Consider the following 26,697-nt stretch of genomic DNA (forward strand, 5'->3'; position numbering starts at 1 on the left):
CTATGAATGACTTATGGCAGTGTGCTCAGAGAAATGTGTCAGAAACCTTGAAGGGATGGGTAAGGAAACCTGAAGGTGGTTCCACCAATGATGTCTGGAGGCAGCAACTTTCTTACATGTGTGTTATGGTCATGTCACACACAATGACAGCGACGACGACGACGTCGCTGTTAAGTCACCATTCTCTGACGTAGCAGCGACCTTGCTAGCGATGTCGCGGTGTGTGACATCCAGCAACGACCTGGCCCCTGCTGTGATGTCGCCGGTTGTTGCTGAATGTCCTGGACCATTTTTTGGTCGTTACTCTCCCACTGTGAAGCACACATCGCTGTGTGTGACAGCGAGAGAGCAACGATCTGAATGTGCAGGGAGCCGGCTTCTGCGGACACTGGTAATCAAGGTAAATATCTGGTAACCAAGCAAAGGCTTGGTTACTTGATATTTACCTACGTTACCAGCGTCCGCAGCTTCTTGAAGCCAGCTCCCTGCACACGTAGCTAAGGTACACATCGGGTAACTATAAGCAAAGCGGTTTGCTTATTAACCCGATGTGTACTCTGGCTACGAGTGCAAGGAGCCAGCGCTAAGCGGTGTGCGCTGGTAACCAAGGTAAATATTGGGTAACCAAGCGAAGCACTTTGCTTGGTTACCCGATATTTACCTTAGTTACCAAGCGCAGCATCGCTTCCACGCGTCGCTGCTGGCTGGTCACTGGTCGCTGGTGAGATCTGCCTGTTTGACAGCTCACCAGCGACCATGTAACGACGCAGCAGCGATCCTGATAAGGTCAGATCGTTGTCATGATCACTGCTGCGTCGCTATGTGTGACCTAGGATTTAGACATGTTCTGGATTGCTTATGTCCTCTTTGGCCAATTACTACATTTTATTAAGCGATCTGACACTGTTCAAATGTTCCATAATATACAATATTGTTATTTGTTCGCTTTGATTTTTGATATATTTTTTACAAAATGCAGTTGTTGCTTCTAAAAACACTCACCTGTAGGCTCTACCGCACATCCCATAATTCCCAGCGCCATAGGAGCCTCCAATAATTAATGTAATTTTTGGTACGCTTGCACATGCTACTGCAGTCACCATCTTCGCTCCATCCTTGGCTATTCCTCCTGCTTCATACTCTCGACCAACCATAAAACCTGAAATAAATGTATTCATCGGCTATTACCTAAAGCCAGAAGTGCATAATACAAAATAAAAGGCCAAATAGTCTAAATTCCTGTGAAAAGTTTTCTATATGAATTTTGACTTTTGTACAGAAATATGTTCTGGATAAGCAGCTAACAATCTACAGCAGCAGACAAAGCAGAAGAATACTTGTACATCCAGTCTGTGAAGAAAAGATTGCAACTTGCAGCATCAGATGGACCAGCTCTGTATTTCTACTACTAGATTTTTGGATTATTTTTTTAAATACAAGTTACATTCTCTGAAAAAATATGGAGCTCATAGATTAATGTCCTGCTCCATGAGCCAGAGCAGAGAGGTAGTAACAACGCACAACTATTCCTCTGCAAATCTCAGAAATTGTATTACATGGACTCCATGTGTGACATATCACGTTTTCTCCAGAGCGGATGACAAATTTGTAATAAAATTAGACAATTGTTTGGCTGGTTGTCATGTTTAACCCCTTAACGACCGCCGATACGCCTTTTAACGGCGACAAATTAGGGTACTTCTTCCGATCTGCCGCTTTTTAATGGCGGTCGGAAAAAAGGGTCTAGCGCCCCCCAGAGTCAGAAAATTTCCGGGGTCTCAGCTGCCGGGGGTAGCTGAGACCCTGGAGATCATGATTCTGGCCGGTTTTCCCGGTCCCCGCTCACCTGATGACCGGTATACACCGTATACCGATGATCAGGTTACAGTAAATGACCGCGCCGGTAAAAAATCATTTATCTCCCATCTGGCATAAACAAACATGTCAGATGGGAGATAAATCTCCTCCCCCAGTCCTTTCGGGTCCCCCGGTGTCGCCAAAGTGTCCCCCCACACCCCCTCCCTCCCGAAAATCTAACATGGCGCCGCACATACCGGCGCGCACAGCAGCGCGCCGGCCGCATTTCCCCCTTTCCTATGGTTTCTGTCGCATGTGCTATGACACATACGACAGAAACCTGCTCCCCAGGGCCTGGCAGGTCACCCCCTATTCCCAACCCGGTGTTCCCCGGTGTCCCCCGTACCTGTTCGCTCTGATCCCCCGCGGCCCCCTCCTCCTTCACAGTGCACGCCGGTCACACTGCAGAGCGCGGCTGTGAGCTTCCTGTGTCTGTGACTCAGACGCTGGCTGCTGCTGCTGCTGCGGCTGCACAGAGTCTGCAGCTGTGACCCGGGGAGGGTGGGTGCAAATTCTTTGCACCCACTCTCCTCAAATGGATGGTCTGCACTCCTAGAAAATGGGGGATACGTTCCCTGAACGTGCCCCCCATATTCTAGAAGGTCCAGAATCGCCGCGGGACTTTCACAATGGATTACAGCAGGGACCCGATTTTTTTTTTTCTTTTCAATAAATTGGCCAAAGAGGGAATGTTTTTGGGGAGTGTTTTTTCAAATAATTTTTTTTTTTGTCGTCAATTTTTTTTATTATTACTGTCAATTAGTTATGTCTGGTATCAAATAGACGCCGTGACATAATTAATTGCTGGGCTTGATGCCAGGTGACATTACACATCTGGTATCAACCCCATTTATTACCCCGTTTGCCAACGCACCAGGGCGCGGGATGAGTTGGGGCGAAGCGCCAGGATTGGCGCATCTAATGGATGCGCCACTTCTGGGGCGGCTGCGGCCTGCTATTTTTAGGCTGGGAAGAGTTCAATAACCATGGCTCTTCCCACCCTGAGAATACCAGACCCCAGCTGTCAGCTTCACCTTGGCTGGTGATCTAATTTGGGGGGACCCTATGTTTGTTTTTTTTTTTTTCATCATTTATTTATAAATAATTAAAAAAAAAAAAAAACAGCTTGGGGAGCCCTCCAAATTGATCACCAGCCAAGGTGAAGCTGTCAGCTGTGGTTTGCAGGCTACAGCTGTCTGCTTTACCCTAGCTGGCTATCAAAAATAGGGGGGACCCCACGTCATTTATTTTAATTATTTTTTTTTCTTTTTGGGCTAAATACAAGGCTAGCACCCTTTAGTGGCACATGAAAGGCACTAAAGGGCGCCAGCTTAGAATATGCAAGGGGGTGGGACGTTATATATGTTTGACATCTATCCATTCATCCATTGTAGCATTTTAGGCTATGTGCCCACAATCAGGGTTTGCAGCATTTTGGGCGCAGAGTGTTTTCCCATGCCCACTGTGCTTCTTTTCTCCGCAGCATAAACTGACCTGTGGCGCAGCTTCCCGAGCCTCAGCATGTCAATTTATGCTGCGGAGATGAGTGTTCTCTGCAGGTAGAATAGAGCTAAAGTCCACAGCAGCCTGAACCCAAATCATGGGCATGGGCAGCTGCGTTCTCCCGTGGACAACACTCACATCTCTGCAGGAAGGCTGACACTGTGCACTGGACGCCGTGTCGCTGGATCATGGCCACATAGCCTAAAAGTGAGCAATTTGTTGCTACAGCAACATTTTTGTGAAGTACCTGTGGATTCAAAATGCTTACTATACGCCTGAATAAAATCCTTGAGGGGTCCAGTTTCCAAAATGGAGTCACTTGTGGGGGGTTTCTAATGTATAGGTACCCAAGAGGCCCTGCTAATGTGACATGGTGCGCGCAATTTATTTCAACTTTTCCAAAATTCAAATGGTGCTCCTTCCATTCCAAGCCCTCCCATATATCCAAACAGAGGTTTTTGGCCACATATGGGGTATCCCTGCGCTCACAAGAAATTGGATAACAACCTGTGGGGTCCACGTTTTGTTGTTGCCTCTTGAAAAAGTGAGAAATGTGATGCTAAAGAAACATTTTTGTGAAAAAAATGAAAATTTTCAATATGGCAACCTAAGCTTATCAAATTCTGTGAAGTATTCGTGGATTCAAAATGCTCAATATACACCTAGATAAAAGCCTTGAGGTGTCTTGATTCCAGAATGGGGTCACTTGTGGGGGGCCTCCACTGTTTAGGCACTTTAGGGGCTTTCCAAATGCGACATAGCGTCCACTAATTATTCCAGCCAAATTGCACTCCTTCCCTTCCAAGACCTGCCGTGTGCCCAAACAGTTGACTTCCACCACATATAAGATATCACCAAACTCAGGAGAAATTGCACAATAAATTTCATGGTGATTTTTTTCCCGTTACCCTTGTGATAAAAAAAGCTACCTGGTTGAAGTAACAATTTTGTGGTAAAATTTTATTTTTTTATTTTCATGGCTCAACGTTATAAACTTCTGTGAAGCACCTGGGGGTTCAGGGTACTCACCAAACATCTAGATAAATTCCTTGAGAGGCCTAGTTTCCAATATGGGGTCACTTGTGGTGTTTTTTTTGCTGTTTACGTACCTTAGGGGTCCTCCAAATGCAACATGGTGCCCGCAAGCTTTTTCAGCCAAATTTCCTTTCCAAAATTCAAATATTGCTCCTTTCGTTCCAAGCCCTCCCATTTGTCCATACAAAGGTTTCAGACCACATGTGAGGTATCACCGTGCTCATAAAAAAGTGGGTAACAAACATTTGGGTCAAATTTTTGGAATTACCTCTTGAAAAAGTGAGAGAATTGATGCTAAAGCAACATTTTTGAGAAAAAAAATTACAATTTTCAATATGACAAAGTAACGTTATCAAAATCTGTGAAGTACCTGTGGGTCCAAAATGCTCAGTATACCCCTCGATAGAAGCCTTAAGGGGTCTAGTTTCCAAAATGGGGTCACTTGAGGGGGGTTCCTGCTGTTTAGGTACCTTAGGGGATCTGTAAAAGCAACATGGTGCCCGTAATCTGTTTCAGCCAACTTTGCTTTCCAAAATTCAAATATTGCTCCTTTCATTCCGAGCTCTCCCATTTACCCAAACAAAGGTTTCTGACCACATGTAGGGTATCGGCGCGCTCATAAGAAAGTGGGTAACAAAGTGTGAGGTCCAATTTTTGGTGTTACCTCTTGAAAAAGTAAGAAAATTAGTGCTAAAGTAACATTTTTAGGTAAAATGTTAATTTTTATTTTTTTTCATTCCACATTACTTTAGTTCCTGTGAAGCACCTGAAGGGTTAATAAACTTCTTGAATCTGGTTTTGAGTACCTTGAGGGGAGCAGGTTTTAGAATGGTGTCACTTTTGGGTATTTTCTGTCACCCAGGCCTCTCAAAGTCACATCAAATGGGATGTGGTCCCTAAAAAAATGGTTTTGTAAATTTTGTTGAAAAAATGGGAAATTGCTGATGAACTTTGAACCCTTCTAACTTCCTAACCCCAAAAAATGTTGTTTCAAAAATTGCGCTGATCTAAAGTAGACAAGTGGGAAATGTTATTTATTAACTATTTTGTGTGACATAACTCTCCAGTTTATGGGCATAAAAATTAAAAGTTTGAAAATTGCAAAATTTTTAATTTTGTCAAATTTCAGATTTTTTCACAAATAAAATAAAAAAATATCATCCTAAATTTACCTCTAACATGAAGCCCAATATGTCACGAAAAAACAATCTCAGAATCACCGGGATCCATTGAAGCGTTCCAGAGTTATAACCTTATAAAGTGACACTGGTCAAAATTGCAAAAAATGGCCTGGGCATTAAGTACAAAACTGGCTTCGTCCTTAAGGGGTTAAGGGGATGTTTGTGATGAGACAGTCACTTTAATAAAGAATCATATGGAAAAAAAATCTGAATCAATATTGAAGGTTCAGTCCTCAATTTACTTTTCAGGGTGCAGTGGGCCATAACCCTACAGCGGACCATAACCGTGCAGGAGGCCATAACCCTACAGCGGGCCATAACCCCCCTACAGCGGGCCATAACTCCCCTACAGCGGGCCATATCGGTACAGTATGATCATATACCTGTGTATGCACAACCCCAATGTCTATATTTCACCATTTGAGAAAGACACCGAGGTGAACCAGGAGTATTGCCTCCATTTGCTTTGTTTTCAACCCAGAAAATGTAAACTGCGTAAGTGGTCTTTACAGCAGCAGTCATAAGGTATACAGCTCTATCAAATGTCTAACCTTTTATAGTGTATACTATTAGTCGTACCCCTTACAATGTCTTATTTCTGTACAAAACAGGTCTCAGCTGCGCTGGAAATAGCAATGAGCAGTTTCATGTTAATAGACTCCTTTGAAGGAGGCTCTTGAATACACCGCTCTATTGCGTCAGACACTCCTTAAGATTTGGTTAAGGACTAAACTTCACAACAAAAGACCAAAACCCAAGCAGGGTCAGTTGGTAACAATAGTTTTTGTTTATGCCAGAGCCAAGACAGACATACCAGATCCATTACAATGTAGTTACTGGTGGATATGATTGTCTTTCTTACCAAGGTTGTACTATATCTAGCTGCAAGGACAGCGCTGCAGACTGGTCTATATTTGGTATTTAAATGACCACAAAACCTAAGGCTAGATTCACATATTGCAAAAAATTTCCACAGCTAGAGATTTTTTTGCAGATTTCACCCTACTACTTTTACTAAGCATTGAAAATGGTGAAAACTGCAGTGAAATCGAAAATCCACAAAATATCCATACTGCATTGAAATCTGCACCATGCTTTCATTTTCGCGTGGATTTTTTCCATGATGTGGGATGGAGATTTTGTACAACTCATTTACTTGTATTGTACTGTAAAGAGCTGTGGATTTGCGGTGCATGAACTTGGCCTAAGGAAATGCCGAGGAAGACCCATTAATGCAGGTGTAAGGAAATACTGAGAAGGACCCATTAATGCAGGTGTAAGGGACTGCTGAGGATGACCCATTAATGCAGGTGTAAGGAAATGCTGAGGATGACCCATTAATGCAGGTGTAAGGATATGCTGAGGAGGACCCATTAATACAGGTGTAAGGATATGCTAAGGATGACACATTAATGCAGGTGTAAGGAAATGCTGAGGATGACCCATTAATGCAGGTGTAAGGATATGCTGAGGAGGACCCATTAATACAGGTGTAAGGATATGCTAAGGATGACACATTAATGCAGATGTAAGGGACTGCTGAGGAGGACCCATTAATGCAGTTGTAAACACATTTTTGCGCATACTACACAAAAACAATCAGAATTTTTATCTTATTGGTTTTAGATAAGCAATTGTCTGTAATACCTGTAATGTTCTGCAGGAAAAGGAGGGGAATGTTTCTTTGACAGCACAGCTGAATAAAGTGGGTTCCCTGTATAAGGGGGAAAAAGTGAGATGTATTACTATCTATTATATTAAATTAGAAAGTTACAGGTAACATCTGTTTTTAATAACTGTGGTTATTAAACAATCATCTCAATTACTGATGGCAATTACAGAGGTAAACTACAGTCTACAGCATAGGCATCAATGGGAATGTCTCATTGTATCACCTCCCATAAGTCATCATTATGATTAGTTATCAAGTTAGAGTTCATAAAAATAAAAGTTTCAGTAATGAGGAAGTTTACTATCTTTTGTAACACCCTCCGATATGGACCTATTGTCCGCAGGTTCCCTATCTAATATCTGTCACTTGAAGGGTGCCCAACACATAGGATTAACATTGGCCGGACATGACAACCATATAATGTGTATGAAAGTGTGCCCACTACCTCTCTTCCCACATGCCTGATCTGTCCTCATGAAGGTACACCCCACTGCCAGGTAGAGGATTTTGAGGATTTTTCCCTCCCCCCACTGAGGACACATGCATTGCCCAACACTGGGTAACTGAACAAAAAAGTATCAAAAGCTCTGAAAATGCAATGGGGGAAATGCAGCTTGTGAGTCTCAGAAATCACATCTCAACTCTCAGTCCTGTTGTCTTGCTGTGAAATAAACCATATTTTATTGCTAGCATATTTATATATGATCATGTGTATGCCAATCAGCGGTGTGGGCTGGGTTATACACCTAGTATTTAGAGAACTGCTAGATGTGCAGTAGATAAAACATCAATACTGCAAGTAAGCAGCCCAGTAAGTGACATTGCTTGAATCAAGGTCTCTACCCCTACATTATGCTGCTCTCAGATAAGGAAGCAAAAATTTGATGACAAATTCCCTTTAAGGGTACGTGCCCAAGATCAGGTTTCCTGGCATTCTGGACGCAGCGTAATTTCTCATCTGGAGACGCCAGCGTCCAAGGCGGGAGAATACGCTGTACGTGCCCATGGTCAGGATTGTAGATGTAGCATTTTTTTTTTGTTTCTCCAACTGAGCACACTAGCATCTCTGTAAGAATAGATTGACATGCTGTGACTTGTAAACTAGCACCGAATACACTGTGCATCCAAAATGCTGCCAACACGGATTGTGGGCAGTTACCCTTAGAGTATTCTCCGTACACGTCTCCTGACAATATTACAGGAGAGTTATAATGGTCTTAATATTCTTATAATGGAAAAAAATAATTGCCAACATGACATACAGTGCAGCATATGAATTGAGAGGTGACATGAATACCAAATAACCTGGCAAGCCCCCACTGTGGCCAGAATCACATTGATGATGGACCCATTCACCGTACAGCTCTAGCTGTGTACACATGAGTAACGCGTCTCACTTGTAATTAATCTCAATATTGAAAAATTAATCTGGAAAATGCTCGGAGTTCTACATAATGGATAAAAACAAGCGACTTGTCCCAACTCTGTGAACTCACTGAGATCAGGTTTCACTCATTATAAAACAGGTGCACTGCGGCAGACCCGACCGGTAAACTGGCTACTGGCAAACTGAGTTTTCAGTAAAAGGACTCGTACATTAAAGGTTATACAATCTTCAGTGCACATACAGCACAGCTGTTCACCGAACATAACATAATAAGTGATGACTCTGTGCAAGTCCATCACACAGGATACGCTCTATTTCAGGGCTGGTCTTGGTATATTGTCTACTGTTCGGTACAGTATCCTGAAGGTTTGTGCCATGCCGACTGATGGGAGCATGTTTTACATCACATTAGTGATGTGTCGGTCGTGAACGACAGGAGCCGGATCACCAGTGAGAGCCACTAAAATCTCTGAACTGCTCTTTTCGCCGTTGAAACCCCCACCTGCGGCTAAAGTCCGCCTACTGTATCTAATTGGTCACTTGTAAGTGGGCGGGGTTTAGCCACCGGTGGGCGGGGTTTTTGCGGCGGTACTATAATCTTAAATATGTGTTCACCTTGGGTGAACACATATTTAATAAGGAGCCGAGAACGATCTGAAAGATCCGGCTCTTTTTGGTGAGCGGAGCCATGGGAACCGGATCACCAAAAAGAGCCAGATTGCCCATCACTACATTGCATCAATTCTATAAGTATCATACCACTATGCAATAAATCTGAGCAATAGTAGCTTTAATTAAATTTAATTTCTTCAAATGTAACATGAATGGGAGAGACAGGCGCCTTCCCTGCATCTATGCCAGAGTGATCCTGAGAAACCATACTGGAAAAACGAGCCAGAAACTGGGAAAACGGTTATCTGGGTGGTTCCCTATCAGCTATTCCCTGCATGGCCCAACTCTACTGACGGGACTGTCCGTAAATACAGTTAGATGTCTGGAGATGGCAAATTCGCCCGAACCAAGCAAGTGTGAGAGGTAAAGGGGATCTGTAGAAATAACAGTGGGACAAAGACCACTATGTAGTGACAGCAGGAATTTTATAATATTATATGCGCTGCCCTCATACGGTGCCTTCAGATCCCAGTAACTTGGAAAATGCTACGACCAGGAGGATAAGGTAATTGTTTTTGTTTTATATATATATAAAAAAAAAAAACCGCCAATGATATCAAACAGAAAAAGATGAACACTCAGAAGCTTTTTCTTTCCTTGCAGATTTTTTTCAAGCTTTTAATATTCTCAGATTTTAACCAGATAACAGGGATGGCATTTTCACATATTCAGGCATTCTTAGGCAACAGGACATCAAAGAGTCGGAGCAAAGAGCGATGACAAAGAGCATCTCTGCCTCTAGAGATCCCAACGTGAGCGCAGAGCTCACAAAAGGTTATTGATATAAATGAGAACCCTGGAACATTGGAAACACTTGATGACAGGTTTACGTGAAGAATACAGCTGACTGTTTGGCCTCCTAGCGGCAGGACACCTCAAATCATTTTATTCTGGAGGACTTTATGACCAAAAACACCATTCATAGTGAATAAGCATTAGAATATGCCAGCTTGGGGCGTGTCCTGACATGGAAGCGTGAGGACGCTGGATCCCAGAGCTCCTGCGCCCACAGCCTAATACTATTATATTCTGCAGCCCCCACTTACCCAGGATGGTCCCCAAGAAGAAACCGGGGGTAGCGCCCGCTTCTGCCTCCCCGGTGATGAGTCAGAGACCCCAGGGGAGCCTCACAAGGTTCCTGACGGCGCCGGGCTCTGAACCTCCGCAGGCGGTCCGGAGCAAGATGGCGCCGGCGGGCGCGTGGCGTCCTCCAGCTGGGGATTCCCCAGGAGCCGCTCGGCGTTCTCCCACAGCCTGTGCAGCAGTGCAGGGGATCAGCGGTGCAGAGAATCGGAGGACAGAGGCGGCGGTGGCACTGGACGGAGCGGGCCCAGGTACAGAGGACTGGAGGAGGGGGGAGGCTGCTCAGCCTACCTCGCAGCACGCTGCTGTGGATAGTGAGGGGGCCCTGGGGGGATCACCAGACCCGGGGATACCAGCCATGCTCTGCACACAGGGGACCCCCCCGCTCACGGGGCACACGGAATCTCAGGCTACACTAAACAACATGCATGCTGGCCCCCCACAGGGGGACATACAAGCCCTGAGAGAGCTTATTTTGGCCCTCCCCAGCAAGAAAGATTTGGAGGACGTTGTAGCTAGAATTGAATCCTCCCAGCAGATGGCGCTGTCTGCCTTGAGGGAGGAAATGGTGGTACTGGAGGACAGAATTGAGGCCACAGAGCAGGCTCAGGAGTCCCTGGAGAGCAGAATGGAGAGGATTGAGAGAGACTGTGAGTCATCCAATGCCCGCATCAGAGACCTTGCCCTGCTCTTGGATGATCAAGAGAACAGGGGCAGAAGAAATAATATCAGGCTAAAGGGTATACCGGAGGACTGGCCCCAGGAACTCCTGCGTACTAAAGTCTTAAACATCTTCAACCGGGTCACTGATCGCCCCTTGGAGGCTACCTACCTCTTTGACAGAATTCACAGAGTCGCAAGGTCGGGCCCTAGATCAGTCCCCTCCTCTAGAGATGTACTATGTCGTTTGCACTATTATGGAGACAGAGAGAGGATCCTACAGGGAGCTTGGTCATATGGACCGGTGGAGATGGATGGGGCCATGGTGAAGTTATTTCCTGATGTCTCCAGCCGCACACTATATATGAGACGCCTGCTTCATCCTCTCCTGCTTGGCATCAAAGAAGCAAACGCCTCATACAGATGGGGCCATCCCTTCCATTTGATAGTACGCAAGGGGGACTCTGTGTTTTTGCTGAGGAGGCACTCAGAGCTTCCTAATCTTTTTGCCTTCCTGGGAATACCAGACTGCTCAATTCCGGACTGGTTGGAGTGGGAACCCCAGGCACCCCCGGGGTTGCGGAGGAGGAAGGGAGGCAACCGCTCTGCTCAAAGCGGGGTCCCTTGAGGGACTTGGCATGTACCGGATGCTGCTGGGAGGAAGGAGTGGTCCAAGACGTGAGACGAAGGTGCTTTCAACGGGAGACGGAGTCAAAGTACGGGGAGCTGGGAGGCTCTCTTTCGTCTCTACGACTCCTAAGCAGGAGTCCTGGCCTTGGGCTAGTTTTCTCTGGACATAGTTTATTGTCTAAAGTTTTTGAAAATTCTATTTCTATGGCAATGTCTAGTTTAGGTTCGGGGGTGGGGGGGGGATGTTTTTCTTTACCGAGTTCATCCTGGGTGGTGGGGTGTGTGGGTGGTTAACCGGCTGACCCTTCCTCTCCGTCGGGGAGAGGGGTCATTTAGTGCTAATAAGAGGGGCGCGGGTATGCGCTCTGGTCGCATGTCAGTTCTTGTCCCTATCTTTTCCTTAGTAGTCCCTGGGCTGGTCCCTGGTTCTGCGAGCGGCAGTCCTGCTGCTTTTCCACTTCCTTGTTCTCTTCTCTGAACTTTTTTTTTTTTTTAAACTTTGAATTTTTATTGAGATTTTCAATTTACGTTTTTCATACATAAAATAAAACATAAAATTCACAATTCTTATCGAACCTAGACAAACAATGACAGGACAGGTGAGGAGGGTTAGGAGGGGAGAGGAGAAATAGGAGGGAAGAGGGAAGGGTTTCAAGAGTCCATGCTCCTTCCATAGGACCCATAGGCCTCAGTCTCACAGATCCTCCTGTCCCGCAAAGTAGTCCCATGGTGCCCACACGGCCTGGAAGCGGTCAACTGTGTCATGCAATAGTGCCGTGAGATGTTCCATGCGTCTAACGTCCAGTAATCTATACTTGAGGCTCTGGAGTGAGGGTGTCCCTGGCTGCCTCCAATTCTTTGCAATTAAGCATCTGGCCGCCGTAAGGATGTGGGACAAAAGCTTAGAGGCCGTTTTTCCCAATCCCCCATTCCCAAGACCCAGAACATAGATCAGGGGATCAAGATCAACCTCTATATATAGTACTTTATGGATCAACCCTCTAACCCGCTCCCAGAAGGGGACTATCCCTGGACAGGACCAGAATATGTGCAGAATGGTGCCCCTGCCTCCCCCGCATCTCCAGCAACAAGCCGGTATGGAGGGGTCTATGCCATGAAGGAAATCTGGAGTGTGGTACCAAAATAGCAAAATTTTATAGATATTTTCCTTATATAGTGTGCATATTGACGTCTTGGCGGCGTTTCCCCAGATTGCTGCCCATTCCTGAGGAAGTATCCGCCTTCCCAATAGAGACTCCCATTTCCGCATGTATGGAAAAGACCCCTCGGGCCCCTCCCGTGAATCAGAAAGCAAAATGTAAATTTCCGAAATCAGCCCCTTAGTATCAGTGCCCCTTCTGCAAATTTTCTCAAAATCTGTGGGAATCGAGGCCCCTGCCCTGCCAAACAAGGAGCCAGCCAAGTCTCTGATCTGCAGATATTGGAAAAACTCTCGATTAGAGAGAGAGAATTTATCTCTAAGGTACTCAAAGGAATGGATCTGCATTGTACTTCCATCTATAATGTCTGCAAATCTGAATAGACCTGCCTTGAGCCAGGGGTGCACCATGTCCGACTCCAGACTGCTTGGGAGCAAGGGTTGGTATATGAAGGACACCAGAGAGGAGCAGGGGGATGCCAAAGGAAATCTTCTAATGCAAAATGCCCAGAGGTCCCTAGTGAACTGCATCGGTCCAAGAAGAGGGGGGGCGAATCACACCGGGCCGGGGGCCACAGGAGCGCGTTTGGATGTATAGGCGCCAGCCAAAGTTTTTCAATCTCAGTCCACCTGTTGTATGCCCAAAGGGACACCCAACAGGGGATCCTCCTAAGATGGGCCGCCCAATAGTATTTTAGGATGTCCGGGACAGAAAGCCCCCCCCTGTTTCTCCGAGCCATCAACACCTCCCTGGCCACCCTATGACGTTTGTTACACCAAATAAATCTAAGGATAGCCGCCTGAAGGGACTTCAGCTCCTTTATTGGTACCTTAACTGGGAGGGTTTCAAAGAAATATAATAATTTTGGGAGCAAGCTCATTTTAACCGCCGCAATGCGCCCCATCCACGAAAGAGGGAGGGGCAACCACTTGCTCAAAAGAGTTCTCAGCTCTCGGAAAAGGGGGGGGAAGTTAAGGTTATAGAGGGAATCATAAGTAGATGTGAGGTTAACCCCCAGGTACTTGACCGCATCTGTCTTCCGAACGAAACTTAAAATTCAAACGCAGGTAATCCAGGGCCACCGGGTCGAGATTCAAGGGCATTGCCTCCGTTTTGCTAGAGTTGATCTTATACCCCGAAAGGCTCCCGTACCTACCCAAGGTGCACATTAAAATTGGAAGGGACACATGGATGTTAGTAAGTGTAATGAGCACATCGTCGGCAAAAAGTGAGATTTTAAACGGTTTATTCCTGACCAGGACCCCCGAGATGTCTGGGTTGCTCCTGACCGAGGCCGCGAGGGGCTCTATGCATAGTGCAAAAAGGAGGGGGGACAGGGGGCACCCCTGCCTGGTGCCATTGGAGATGAGAAAAGGCTTAGAGATGTGGAGGGGGAGTTTGATAGAGGCCGTAGGAGCGCTATACAGGGACTTCAAGGCCCGCATAAAGCCACCCGAGATCCCAAAGACCTCCATTGTCTTGAAGAGAAAAGGCCACGCAAGGCGGTCAAAAGCCTTCTCTGCATCTAGACTCAACACCAACGCCTGTTGCTTCGTCCGATTTGCCACATCCACCAGGTCTATGACCTTCCTGGTGTTGTCCCCCCCCTGACGGCAAGGGACAAAACCCACCTGGTCTTTATACACGAGTTGGGGCAACCATCGATTAAGCCTGGCCGCCAAGAGCTTGGTGAACATCTTCAAATCGGAGTTCAAAAGGGCTATTGGTCTATAATTAGCACAGTCCAATGGGTCCCTGGGTGGCTTGGGCAGGAGGATTAAATGGGAGTGTAGCATGGATGGAGGGATAGGGTCACCCTGAAGGAAAGAGTTAAACAAGGCGGCCATGTGTGGGAGGAGCTCCGCCGCAAACACCTTGTAATAAAAATAAGTAAAGCCGTCCGGGCCCGGTGACTTCCCGCCAGGCAGGGCTTCCAGAACTTGCTCCAGTTCCTCTGTAGTAATCTCTTTATTCAAAGCCGCGGCTGCTCCGCAAGGCAGTGAAGGGAGCTCAAGGGCCGAAAAATAGTCCCCAAGTGCCCCAGCCCCGCGCGAAGCCATGCCCGGGGGAACCGGAAGGTTATAAAGCTTGTTGTAGTAATTGAAAAAAATGTCAGCTATTGAAGCGGGGTGATAGTGGATAGTGCCCTTTTCGTCGCGCAGAGCCTGAGGGCATGAGGATGTAGCGCGCTCCTTAAGCTGCCTGGCGAGTAAGGTATGAGCCTTATTACTCCTTTCATAGTATCTTTGTTTGGAAAAGGTTAGCAATTTTTCTGCTCTGCCAATTGCCAAGTCTCTCAACTTTTCCCTAAGGCTGATGACTCTCCTAAGAATAGTCAGTGATGGGGCAGCCGCCAGTCTCCCCTCCTGTAGCTTAAGATGGGCCGTTATAGAGTCCCGCTGGCTTGTGGCATTCTTTTTAGCCCTGGCGCCCTCTCTAATGCATAGTCCCCTCATCACTGCCTTGTGAGCTTCCCAGAGTGTTGCCGGCGACGTGACCGTGCCCGTGTTCAACTGAAAGAATTCGACCAGTTGCTTATTTAAAAAGGCCCTAGTGTCGGGATTTTTGATCAGAGATTCATTAAGGCGCCAATGCTGAGGCCTAGGTCGAGGACCATCTTTCTTGAAGTCCATTATGAGTGGGGAATGGTCTGACCACGTAATGGATCCCATTTCCACCCTCTCAAGACGCCCCAGCAGCTGTGAGTCAATGAAAAAATAGTCTATTCTGGTGTGCGTCTGATGCGGATGCGAGTAGAAGGAAAAGGCCTTCTCTCCCGGGTGGTCCACCCTCCAAGCGTCGTATAAAGCCCCTGATCTAATGAGCCTACGAAAGTCCCGGGACAAATTTTTCAAAGCACCCGATGGAGGGTGTCCACCCACAGAGAGTCTGTCGGCCACCTCCGAAAAAGGGATGTTAAAGTCTCCCCCCAACACCGTAGAGGCCGGTGCCAGTCCGCCTATCAGATCGAGTATTTTCTTAAGAAAGCGTATCTGCCCTTCATTAGGTGCATAAATGTTGGCCAGTATGTGCGGGGATCCCCCCAGTTGGCCCTCCAGAATCACATATCTACCCTCTGGATCGCAGTGAGAACCCGTAATTTGTAGAGGACAACTGGAGGATATTAAAATAGCAACTCCCCCCCTCTTGGAGCCCGAGTAAGCCGAGTAATGGATGGGAAAGCGGTGGGACGCAAATTTGAAAGTGTTTGATTCCACAAAATGTGTTTCTTGGATAAAGGCTATGTCTGCACCTGATGTTTTCAGTTCCTGTAGCAGCAATTTCCTCTTACGGGGTGAATTCAGACCTTTTACGTTAAGAGAGATAATGCGGGTCATATCTAAAACTTAGAAGTAAGAAAAAGCTAATGGCACACCTATACCGTCGGGGGCATGACTTCCCCTGTGAAGCCGGCCAGAGGAGATGGTCCATACGACAAAGGGCCGCAGCTCCCAGGGACTCTAGAAGGGGTGGTACCGGAAAGGACACATAAGGAAAAAACATCGGGGAGGGGGGAAGACAAGGACAAACATAGAAATGAACATGAATTAAGAACATTAACCAAAATGCATAAACCTTAGGCATAGATTCCCGGGGGGTCAACCCGGAAGGGAGAGACCTAGAGGGAGGTTCCCCAACCCGTCTGAGCTAAGAGAGCCACCCACCTCACTCCCCAGTAGCCCTCCCATGGGGGTCAGTCCAGTGGGCACGGGCCCGTGCCAAAAGGAAACAAGGGAAAAAAAAAACAAAACAAAAAACCTCAACCACTAACTCCAAGTAAGGGGACCGGGCTCCCGCCAACCCCCCTACCACCCACGGCATCATTGTGGCTACAGCCCCCCCCCCTTATGCAGCTCAACAGACCCAGAGGGCCGCAGATGACACAATGGACAGTCAGAGGCTTGCTGTAGAGAGAGTCACAGTATCACAAAGCATGCTCAGCCACTGGAACTCAGAGGGTATAAGAAATAGGCACCAACCAGGTTAAGAAGTGTCCTCAACGGTGAGCCGGGGAGGGGGGCGACCCGCGGCCCCTACCTCCTCTCCCCCCCAAAGCCCCACGCCCTCCACCCCTCACCTTGGACCACACGGGAGGGGGCGGCCCTTCCAACCTTTGCAAGTCCCAATCTGGGATACAGACCGCTGGAATGTCCAGTGCTTCACAGAACAGAGTGGTATCTGCTGGAGTGCGAAGGGTCGCCGATTTACCCCCTCTGCGCGCTGTTAGTGCAAACGGGTAACCCCAGCGGTATGGAACCTGGTGCTCCTTCAGGCTCGTGAGGAGGGGTTTGAGGTGCCGCCTTTTCTGGAGTGTGATGCGAGAAAGATCCGGGAAAAGCTGGATTTCCTTGCCATTGAACACAGGTGCCGTGCGCCTCATTCTAGCCTTAGCCATGATCAGTTCTTTGGTGGAGAAGTCGTGGATGCAACAAATGATGTCCCGGGGTTGGGTGGATAAATTCTTCGGCTGTAAAGCCCTGTGTGCCCTGTCCAGCTTGATGATGTTAGAAGGGGGAGCGTCCAACACTTCATTAAAGATGGATTGTAGTATGGAGTTTGTGTCCTCGGGCCCATCTGACTCTGGGACCCCCCTCACACGGACATTGCAACGGCGTCCTCTGTTGTCGAGATCCTCTATGTGAGACTGCATATCCTCCATTATTTTTTGTTGCGATGTTGCCAGTTTGTGTAATTCTGATACATGGGATCTGGTGATGTCATGCTCTTCCTCCAGGGATTCAATTCTGCTAGACAATTGCTGCAAATCTCTCCTCACTTCAGCTATTTCTGACCTGCAAGTTGCTTTAACCTCATGTATGAGGCATTGAAAGTCCTCTTTAGAAGGAAGTTTACTTATGAAATCATGCATGTCCTTATAGAAGGTGTCTGGCCCTTTAAGGTGAGCACCTGCAGTAATAGACACTGGAGTTTTAGTCTGGTGCTGGGGAAGCTGGGAAGGTTGATCTCCACACCGAGGCCCAGAGGGGGGAAGCAGGCTGCTCTGTTCCCTGATATTACCAGCTGTGGCTGCAGTCCCTTCTTCTCCCGGCAGTGGGGAGGGCTGCCCCCCGACCTCCACCTTATCTCCCACAGCCACTATGTGCTCCTGGGCCTGCTGCTGCTGTGCCTGAGGATCCGATGCAGTGCAGGGCTGCTGAGCCAAGGCATTCCCTGTTGGATCTGCTGCAGAGATTCCTCCACTCCCCCCTGTGTCCCCGCTCACCCACTCCTCCTCTTGCTGCTTAGCAGGCCGGGCCAGTGCCTCCATTTCCCCTCCATGCTCCTGGAAAGATGGCGTCCGGGCCTCCCCTGGACCCTGTTCCAGGCCCAAGAAAGTATCCAGCGCCGTGGTGTGCAGCGGGGGGGCCACCGATGCCTGCTGCGATGGTTTAATCCTCCGTGGTCCCATCCTGAGAGCCGGTGAGTAGGTTTGTGCTTATGATAAGTGCTGATTTAGCTGAGGGTCAACAGGAGCTCCTCTTCCCCACGTCCACTCAGCTCAGCATCCTGGACACGCCCCCCCTCTTCTCTGAACTTTTTGCCTTTCTCTCTTCCCCCTGCTAAAGGGTCTCAGCTACTTCCTACTTTTTCTACCCCTCCTCTCTTTTTACCAGCTTTCCCTCTTTTTTTTTTTTTTTTTCTTTTCTTCTCTTCTCTCCTTCCCCCTTCCCCTCTTCTTTTTTTGGTTTGCTCCTCTAGGGTCTCGCGACAGAGAATGGCGAAACAGAGGCAGGCCGATCTGCGGGTGGGCTCACTGAATGTCAAGGGCCTTCATAGCCCGGAGAAACGGTCTATCCTGCTGAACCTTCTTTGGAAAAACCGAATCCAGGTAGCCTTCCTACAAGAGACACATTACTGTGAAGCTAAACCTTACAGACTCTCGGACAGAAGGTACCCCATTGTGCACCACTCACCCTCCCCTGATCCTAGATCTAGGGGAACGAGCATCCTCATGTCCAGTACGCTCCCTTGGGAATTGTTAGACTCTCAGACAGACGACCTGGGTAGGCTTATGATGCTCAAGGGACGCATAGCTACTCAGTTATTCACATTCGTGGCAGTATACTTGCCAAATGCGGGCCAATGTCCCACCTTGTTGCGGTACCTTGAGAAGATAGAGGAATTCTTGGAGGGCACTCTGGTTCTCGGGGGTGACTTTAATGTAGTGTTGGAACCATTGAGAGACAGTTCAAAAGGGGTGTCCGGTATGCCACACATGACGCTGCGGCGGATGAGACGGGGACTACATGACCACCAACTGATAGACACTTGGCGATTGCTGCACCCATCAGACAAAGACTTTTCATTTTATTCTGCAGCGCACGACTGCTATTCTAGGTTGGACCTCTTTTTTATTAAACATGGGGACCTACACTCTCTGGTGGATGCTTCAATTGAGTGCATATCTTTCTCTGATCACGCGCTGATCACGGTCACTCTGTCCCTTGAATGTCCCATCGGGAGGCAGGGTCAGTGGATATTGAACACCTCGCTACTCAATGGGCCGGTGACAATGCAAGAAATAAGGGAGGCCCTGACTGAATATTTTGACTGTAGTGGGGGGGAGGGGATGTCCCCCAGCATTGTGTGGGAAGCTCACAAATGTGTTGTGAGGGGATTATTCATTAAACATGGGGCCCGTCTGAAAAGAGAACGGGAAGCTGAGGTTACATCTCTCCTAGCAGACATAAGGGAGTTGGAAGCAGTGCACAAGGGGTTTCTGGGAGGGAACGTGGGTGTCAATCTGGCTAGGAAGAGGGAGGAACTCAGGTCCCTGTTATATCAAAAGGCCAAGGGAGTGCTAGCTAAGTGCAGGCGGCATTTCTATGAATATGGCAATAAAAGTGGCAGGACCCTGGCTAGGGCCCTCCGGATCCAGAGGGCGAGGGGCTATGTTCCTAGAGTGCACATTTCTGGCGACAGGTGGGCCACTCTTCCAAAAGACATAGCCTCCGCCTTTAAAGACTTTTACTCCTCTCTCTACTCAATAGATGGGGGGCGGTCGGAGAGGGCCAGGACGGAACTACGGCAGCGTATCCAGAAGTACATTTCAAACTCCGGTTTGAAACACCTTAAACCGGAGGATGCGGACGCCATGGAAAGACCCATTTCAGAGGAGGAGTACTGGGCTGCAATTAAAAATTCCCCCACTGGTAAGGCCCCTGGCCCAGATGGTTTCCCCCTGCTTTACTACAAAAAGATGGGCTCCATGCTGCTCCCCCCATTTCTCTCGGCCTTTAACAATATCTCACTCTCCGAAAAAGTCCACTTGCCGAGAGACTCTCTGGCCGCTAATATAGTAGTCATTCCTAAAGAGGGTAAAGATCCTACCTCTTGTTCTAGTTACCGACCCATCTCCCTCCTCAACACAGACTTGAAGCTCTTCACCAGAATATTATCAGAGAGACTCTCTCCATTGCTGGGGGGGATTGTCCACCCTGACCAGGCTGGGTTCATGATGGGAAGGGAAGCGAGGGACAACACCACTAAGGCGCTGAATTTAATCCACAGGGCTAATTCGGAAGGGTTGCCCCTGATGCTCTTGTCGACCGACGCAGAAAAAGCGTTCGACAGAGTCAATTGGATATTCATGGAGGAGGTTCTGCGGGAGGTGGGGTTGGGGAGGATGATGCTCAGGTGGATATGCTCTCTGTATAGCAACCCCTCTGCCGCGGTCAGGGTGAACGGTCTCCTTTCAGATAGATTTTCCATTCTTAACGGCACAAGGCAGGGATGCCCCCTTTCACCCCTGATCTTTATCCTGACCCTGGAACCCCTGCTTAGCCGAATTAGAGGTAACATTGACATTTCTGGCCCTACAGTTGCGGGTTCCACCTACAAAATCGCGGCGTACGCGGACGATTTACTTTTCTTTATCACCAATCCTCGGGTCTCCCTGCCCAATTTACTGAGAGAGCTGGAAACATACTCCTCTCTTTCTAATTTTAGAATTAACATGTCAAAATCGGAGGCTATGAATGTATCTCTCCCCCAAGATCATGTTATTTCGCTTCAATCGGCGTTCGGGTTTAAGTGGGCTAATCACTCTCTGAGGTACCTGGGGGTCCAGCTGGCAGCGGATAACAGCCAACTATATAAGCTGAACTATCTTCCTCTCCTGCAGTCCATTAGAACAGACTGCGCAAACTGGGCGAGGGGTCTTTTCACATGGTTTGGGAGGTGTGCAATATTGAAGATGAACATATTACCACGACTACTTTACCTCTTCCAGGCCCTGCCAATTAAGATCCCGAGCTCTTTTTTCAAGGAATTGGCCTCACTATATACCAAATTTATCTGGGCGAATAAGCCGGCGAGACTTTCCCGTTCCCTATTGTGCAGACCTAAGCGTAGGGGAGGGCTGGGAATACCTGATATGAAAAAATATTACTGGGCCACACATATGGTTAGGGTTCTGGACTGGTGCCGTCACTCTAGGATGAAACCATGGGTCGCCCTGGAACAGAGTTTCTCGGCGGTGCATCTACCGGCCATGCCTTGGGTCGGGAGTTTTTCCCCGGCCTCTCTGAGATCTCACCCCACCATTGGCGCTACTCTGGAATGCTGTTCGAGGGGAGAGGTTCGGCGCCTCCTCCTGCCGTTGCCTTCCCCCATGTCACCAATTATAGGAGATCCGGATTTCCGTCCTGGCCTCTCGGACCCAGTTTTTCGGAGTTTGGTACAGGGGGGCAGATTCAGAGCTTACCAGATGGGAGAGGAGGGTGACTGGCTGTCTCTTTCGGATATATGTGGTCTCCTGCCTCCGGACCCCCTGGGGAGATGGAGGGCCATGCAGTTGAGGCATTTCTTGAGCTCCCTTCCCTGCTTCGCCCGGTATGCTGGGCCTCTCACAAGATTCGAAAAATTGTGCTTGGGAGAAGGGGCCCTGCGGCACTCACTTTCCCTGGCATACAATTTGCTATCAGACCCGGGAGATTTGCCCACCCCGGTTTATTTGCGGCAGTGGGAAAGGGACCTTGGGACGACCCTATCAGACACGCAACGAAACAACGTCCTAATGATGGCACATAAAACTTCGATCAGTTCCAGAATGTTGGAGGCCAACTTCAAACTGTTGACTAGGTGGTATAGAGTACCGACCAGACTTCATAGGATATTCCCCTCAGTCGATCCCGTTTGCTGGAGGTGTGGCTCGGGGGAGGGTGATTACGTGCACATCTTTTGGTCTTGCCCTTCCTTGCAGCGGTTTTGGTCAGGAGTGAGGGAGGTAATTAGACTGGTGACCGGCACTGCTGAGACACTGGGTCCGGAACTGTTTATTTTACAGCTTTCGGAACTCCCGGCTCATAGATACAAGCGTTCTTTGCTTAGATTTCTGGTAATGGCCGCCAGGTCGTGCATCCCGCTGGGCTGGAAGTCCTCTACCCCCCCCACATTGGCACAGTGGGTTTCAAGGGTTAACGACCTAAGGCACATGGAGGACCTGACATCCTCTCTCAATGACAGTCAGGAAGGTTTTCGTAGGACCTGGCTCCCATGGTTGGAGTTCACTTACTCGGCGGATTACGCCAGATTACTCGCTGCTCCACGGCTGCTGTGAGGCTCTGGAGGAGCACTCTCCCCCCCCTCCTCCCCCCTTTTTTTTTTTTTTTTCTTCTTCTCTTCTCTTTCTCCTCTCTTCTCTCGCTTTCCCTTCCTCTCATTTCTTTGTCCCCTATCTTCTCCTATTCTCCCCTCCCCTGCATTCCCCTTTCTTCCTCTTTCTCTTATCCTGTTCTAAATTCTTTTGGGCTTTGCTTTCTCTTTCTATGTATGTTCTGTATTCTACCCTTGTTGGGTTGGTTCATAAAAGGATTAAACTGGGCCTGACTCGAGCAGTTGCAGTAACTGGATATGTACAGGGGAGAGGAAGAGTGGGCTACATGTCAATGTTAAATATTTGAAATCTGTTATTCTGCTCTTTGTGGCGCAGTTGTTATTTTGTATGTTCTCGAGTCGGTCTTTAAAATAAAGAATTTAAAAAAAAAAAAAGAATATGCCAGCTTTGTTCCATAAGCATTGTATACTTGCCTTTTTTGCAGATTCTGAGAAGAGGACGCCGTTATTACCAATAATACCAACTGGGTAACCAAATATTCTGGCAAACCCTGAAAGAACAAGAATCAATTCAATAACAAAAATGACATTTATAGATAAGGATTCCTTGCATCAAAGCGCAGATCACTCCAGCCTGACCCAGATGGCTGCTCTGATGCCAAGAACCTGTCAAAGAGGGCAAACTGCACGTCAAAACCATTATTACGCTTTAAAAACACTTTTCTTTTCTAATCTGTGATCATTTTTATTTCATAAATCAATACTACACATGTGTAGTATCTTATGAAATTTGCCTCTTTCTCCCCAAAAATTGAGTCATTATCACAATATTCATTTCTGGAGGTAAAATCTGTATTCAATGAAGACTTTAAAAAAAGAATATCCTACAAAAAATGTACACTTTGTGATGACCCATTTATTCCTGCTTCAGTACTGCAAATGTATTCCCAATACATCTTCTAGCCATAGCCCCTGTAGCAGCACTACCTGACTACACAGATTAAATGTTGGGCTCATACCTGGTGACCTCCTAAGGATAAATAGTGCCCCTGTTCCAGAGTTATGCTCCCTATCTGTGGCTTTCTAAAACAACCACATGAGTCTCATGGACGGCGTTCTTAAAAAGTCTAAGAGACACATTCGCTCAGTCAACTGATTGAGCCCACAACTCTGGGTCCAGAACTCTACAAAGTCGGCACCACCATTCCAAACGAGGACAGTGTTGTCTACAAGACTGACATGTATAGTCAAATTTCAGTTTTATGCTTAAAGTGGTCGCTCACAATTAGAGTCATTTTTTTTACTTAACTTAAATGCATGTTTTTGGGGCTAAAAAGGTTTGCAATTGGGTTTCACTAAAGCACCATCCCAGTGGGTTTGGTCTTTTTCCACCGCTGGAAAGGCGCTTTAAATCTAAGAAAACTAAGCCCCTTCCCTTGCCCCATCTTATACTGCCCTTCCGGCGTCTTCACTGTTTACCATTGTCGCTCCAGTCATAGTTGCAAAGTTTAGTATCATAGTATCATAGTTTTTAAGGTTGAAGGGAGACTCTAAGTCCATCTAGTTCAACCCATAGCCTAACATGTTGATCCAGAGGAAGGCAAAAAAAACCCCAATGTGGCAAACAAGTTCCAATGGGGAAAAAATGTCCTTCCTGACTCCACATCCGGCAATCAGACTAGTTCCCTGGATCAATACCCTGTCATAAAATCTAATATACATAACTGGTAATATTAAATTTTTCAAGAAAGGCGTCCAGGCTCTGCTTAAATGTTAGTAGTGAATCACTCATTACAACATCATGCGGCAGAGAGTTCCATAGTCTCACTGCTCGTACAGTAAAGAATCCTCGTCTGTGATTATGATTAAACCTTCTTTCCTCAAGACGTAGCGGATGCCCCCGTGTTCCAGTCGCAGGCCTAGGTGTAAAAAGATCTTTGGAAAGGTCTCTGTACTGTCCCCTCATATATTTATACATTGTGATTAGATCCCCCCTAAGCCTTCGTTTTTCCAAACTAAATAACCCCAAGTTTAATAACCTGTCTTGGTATTGCAGCCCACCTATTCCTCTAATAATCTTGGTCACTCTTCTCTGCACCCTCTCCAGTTCAGCTATGTCCTTCTTATATATCGGTGACCAGAATTGTACACAGTATTCTAAGTGCGGTCGCACTAGTGACTTGTACAGAGGTAGAACTATATTTTTTTCATGAACACTTATACCTCTTTTAATACATCCCATTATTTTATTAGCCCTGGCAGCAGCTGCCTGACACTGTCCACTAAAGTGAAGTTTACCATCCACCCATACACCCAAGTCTTTTTCTGTGTCTGTTTTACCCAGTGTTCTACAATTAAGTACATAATCATAAATGTTATTTCCTCTACCCAAGTGCATGACCTTACATTTATCTACATTAAACTTCAATTGCCACTTCTCAGCCCAATCCTCCAATTTACATAAATCTCCCTGTAATATAAAATTATCCTCCTCTGTATTGATTACCCTGCAGAGTTTAGTATCATCTGCAAATATTGAAATTCTACTCCGCATGCCCCCAACAAGGTCATTTATAAATATGTTGAAAAGAAGCGGGCCCAATACTGACCCCTGTGGTACCCCACTATGAACTGAGACCCAGTCCGAGTACGTACCATTAATAACCACCCTTTGTTTCCTATCACTGAGCCAGTTTTTAACCCAGTTACACATATTTTCCCCTATACCCATTATTCTCATTTTATGTACCAACCTTTTGTGTGGCACCGTATCAAAAGCTTTTGAAAAGTCCATATACACAACATCCACTGCATTTCCCTGGTCCAGGCTTGAACTTACCTCTTCATAGAAGCTGATCAAATTAGTTTGACAGGATCGATCCCTCATAAACCCATATTGATACTCTGTCATAAGGTTATTTTTCTTGAGATACTCCAGTATAGCATCTCTCAAGAAACCCTCAAGGATTTTACCAATCGTAGAGGTTAAACTTACCGGCCTATAATTTCCCGGCTCAGTTTTTGTCCCCTTTTTGAATATTGGCACCACATTTACTATGCGCCAGTCCTGCGGTACCAACCTTGTTATTAAGGAATCTGAGAAGATTAAAAATAATGGTCTATCTATCACAGAACTCAATTCCTGTAGTACTCTGGGGTGTATGCCATCCGGGCCCGGAGATTTGTCAACCTTAGTGATTTCGAGGCGGCGGCGTACTTCCTGCTGGGTTAAGCAGGTAATATTCAAGGGTGAATTTATGGTATCACTGGTCATGTCATATGCCATGGCATTTTCTTGTATAAAAACCGTAGAAAAAAAGTCATTCAGCAGGTTGGCTTTACCCTCATCCCCTTCCACCAAGACTATTTTTAAGGGGGCCAACACTATCGCTTTTCAGTTTTTTACTGTTTATGTAGTTAAAGAATATTTTAGGATTATTTTTACTTTCTCTCGCAATGAGTCTCTCTGTCTCAAACTTAGCTAACTTAATTTGCTTTTTACATATTTTATTTAATTTTCTATAATTATATAATGCCTCATCACTACCTACCCTCTTTAATTCTTTTAAGGCTTTCTGTTTTTCTTTTATTGCTTCCCTTACAGCTCTATTTAGCCATAGGGGTTTCCTCCTATTTCTAGCATGTTTGTTCCCATAGGGTATATTTTCTGCACAAGCCCTATTCAGGATGCTCATAAAAGTCTCCCATTTGCTTTGTGTACTTTTATTACTTAGTACATCATCCCAGTTTATTGCACTAAGATCATCTCTCAACCGTTTAAAATTTGCTTTCCTGAAGTTTAGTGTCCTTGTAGCCCCTCTACTAGACATCTTACTAAAGAATACATGAAAACTTATTATTTTGTGATCACTATTCCCCAAGTAACCCCCAACTTGTATATTTGATATGCGGTCTGGCCTATTGGTAAGTACAAGGTCTAGTAGTGCTCCCCCTCTTGTGGGGTCCTGTACCATTTGTGAAGAAGGGAATTTTGTTTACTTACCGTAAATTCCTTTTCTTCTAGCTCTAATTGGGAGACCCAGACAATTGGGGTGTATAGGCTATGCCTCCGGAGGCCGCACAAAGTATTACACTTAAAAGTGTTAAGCCCCTCCCCTTCTGCCTATACACCCCCTGTGCTCCCACGGGCTCCTCAGTTTTGGTGCAAAAGCAAGAAGGAGGAAAAGATTATAAACTGGTGTAAAGTAGATTCAATCCGAAGGAATATCGGAGAACTGAAACCAAACAACATGAACAACATGTGTACACAAAAAAACAGGGGCGGGTGCTGGGTCTCCC

At 46.8% G+C, this 26,697-nt stretch overlaps 1 protein-coding gene across 1 annotated transcript in view; it reads right to left on the reverse strand.

Moving 5' to 3' along the window:
* Positions 1-26,697, reverse strand: part of MCCC2 (methylcrotonyl-CoA carboxylase subunit 2) — a 115,232-nt gene that overhangs the window by 45,620 nt on the left and 42,915 nt on the right. The window contains exons 10-12 of the mRNA XM_075326965.1: positions 22,873-22,949; positions 7,224-7,290; positions 1,003-1,159 (exon numbers count right to left, since the gene is read on the reverse strand). Of these exons, the coding sequence (XP_075183080.1) occupies positions 1,003-1,159; positions 7,224-7,290; positions 22,873-22,949 (301 nt within the window). The remainder of the gene's footprint in view (positions 1-1,002; positions 1,160-7,223; positions 7,291-22,872; positions 22,950-26,697) is intronic.

The sequence above is a fragment of the Anomaloglossus baeobatrachus genome, chromosome 1 (assembly GCF_048569485.1).
Source record: "Anomaloglossus baeobatrachus isolate aAnoBae1 chromosome 1, aAnoBae1.hap1, whole genome shotgun sequence".
In the NCBI taxonomy this organism is placed as follows: Eukaryota; Metazoa; Chordata; class Amphibia; order Anura; family Aromobatidae; genus Anomaloglossus; species Anomaloglossus baeobatrachus.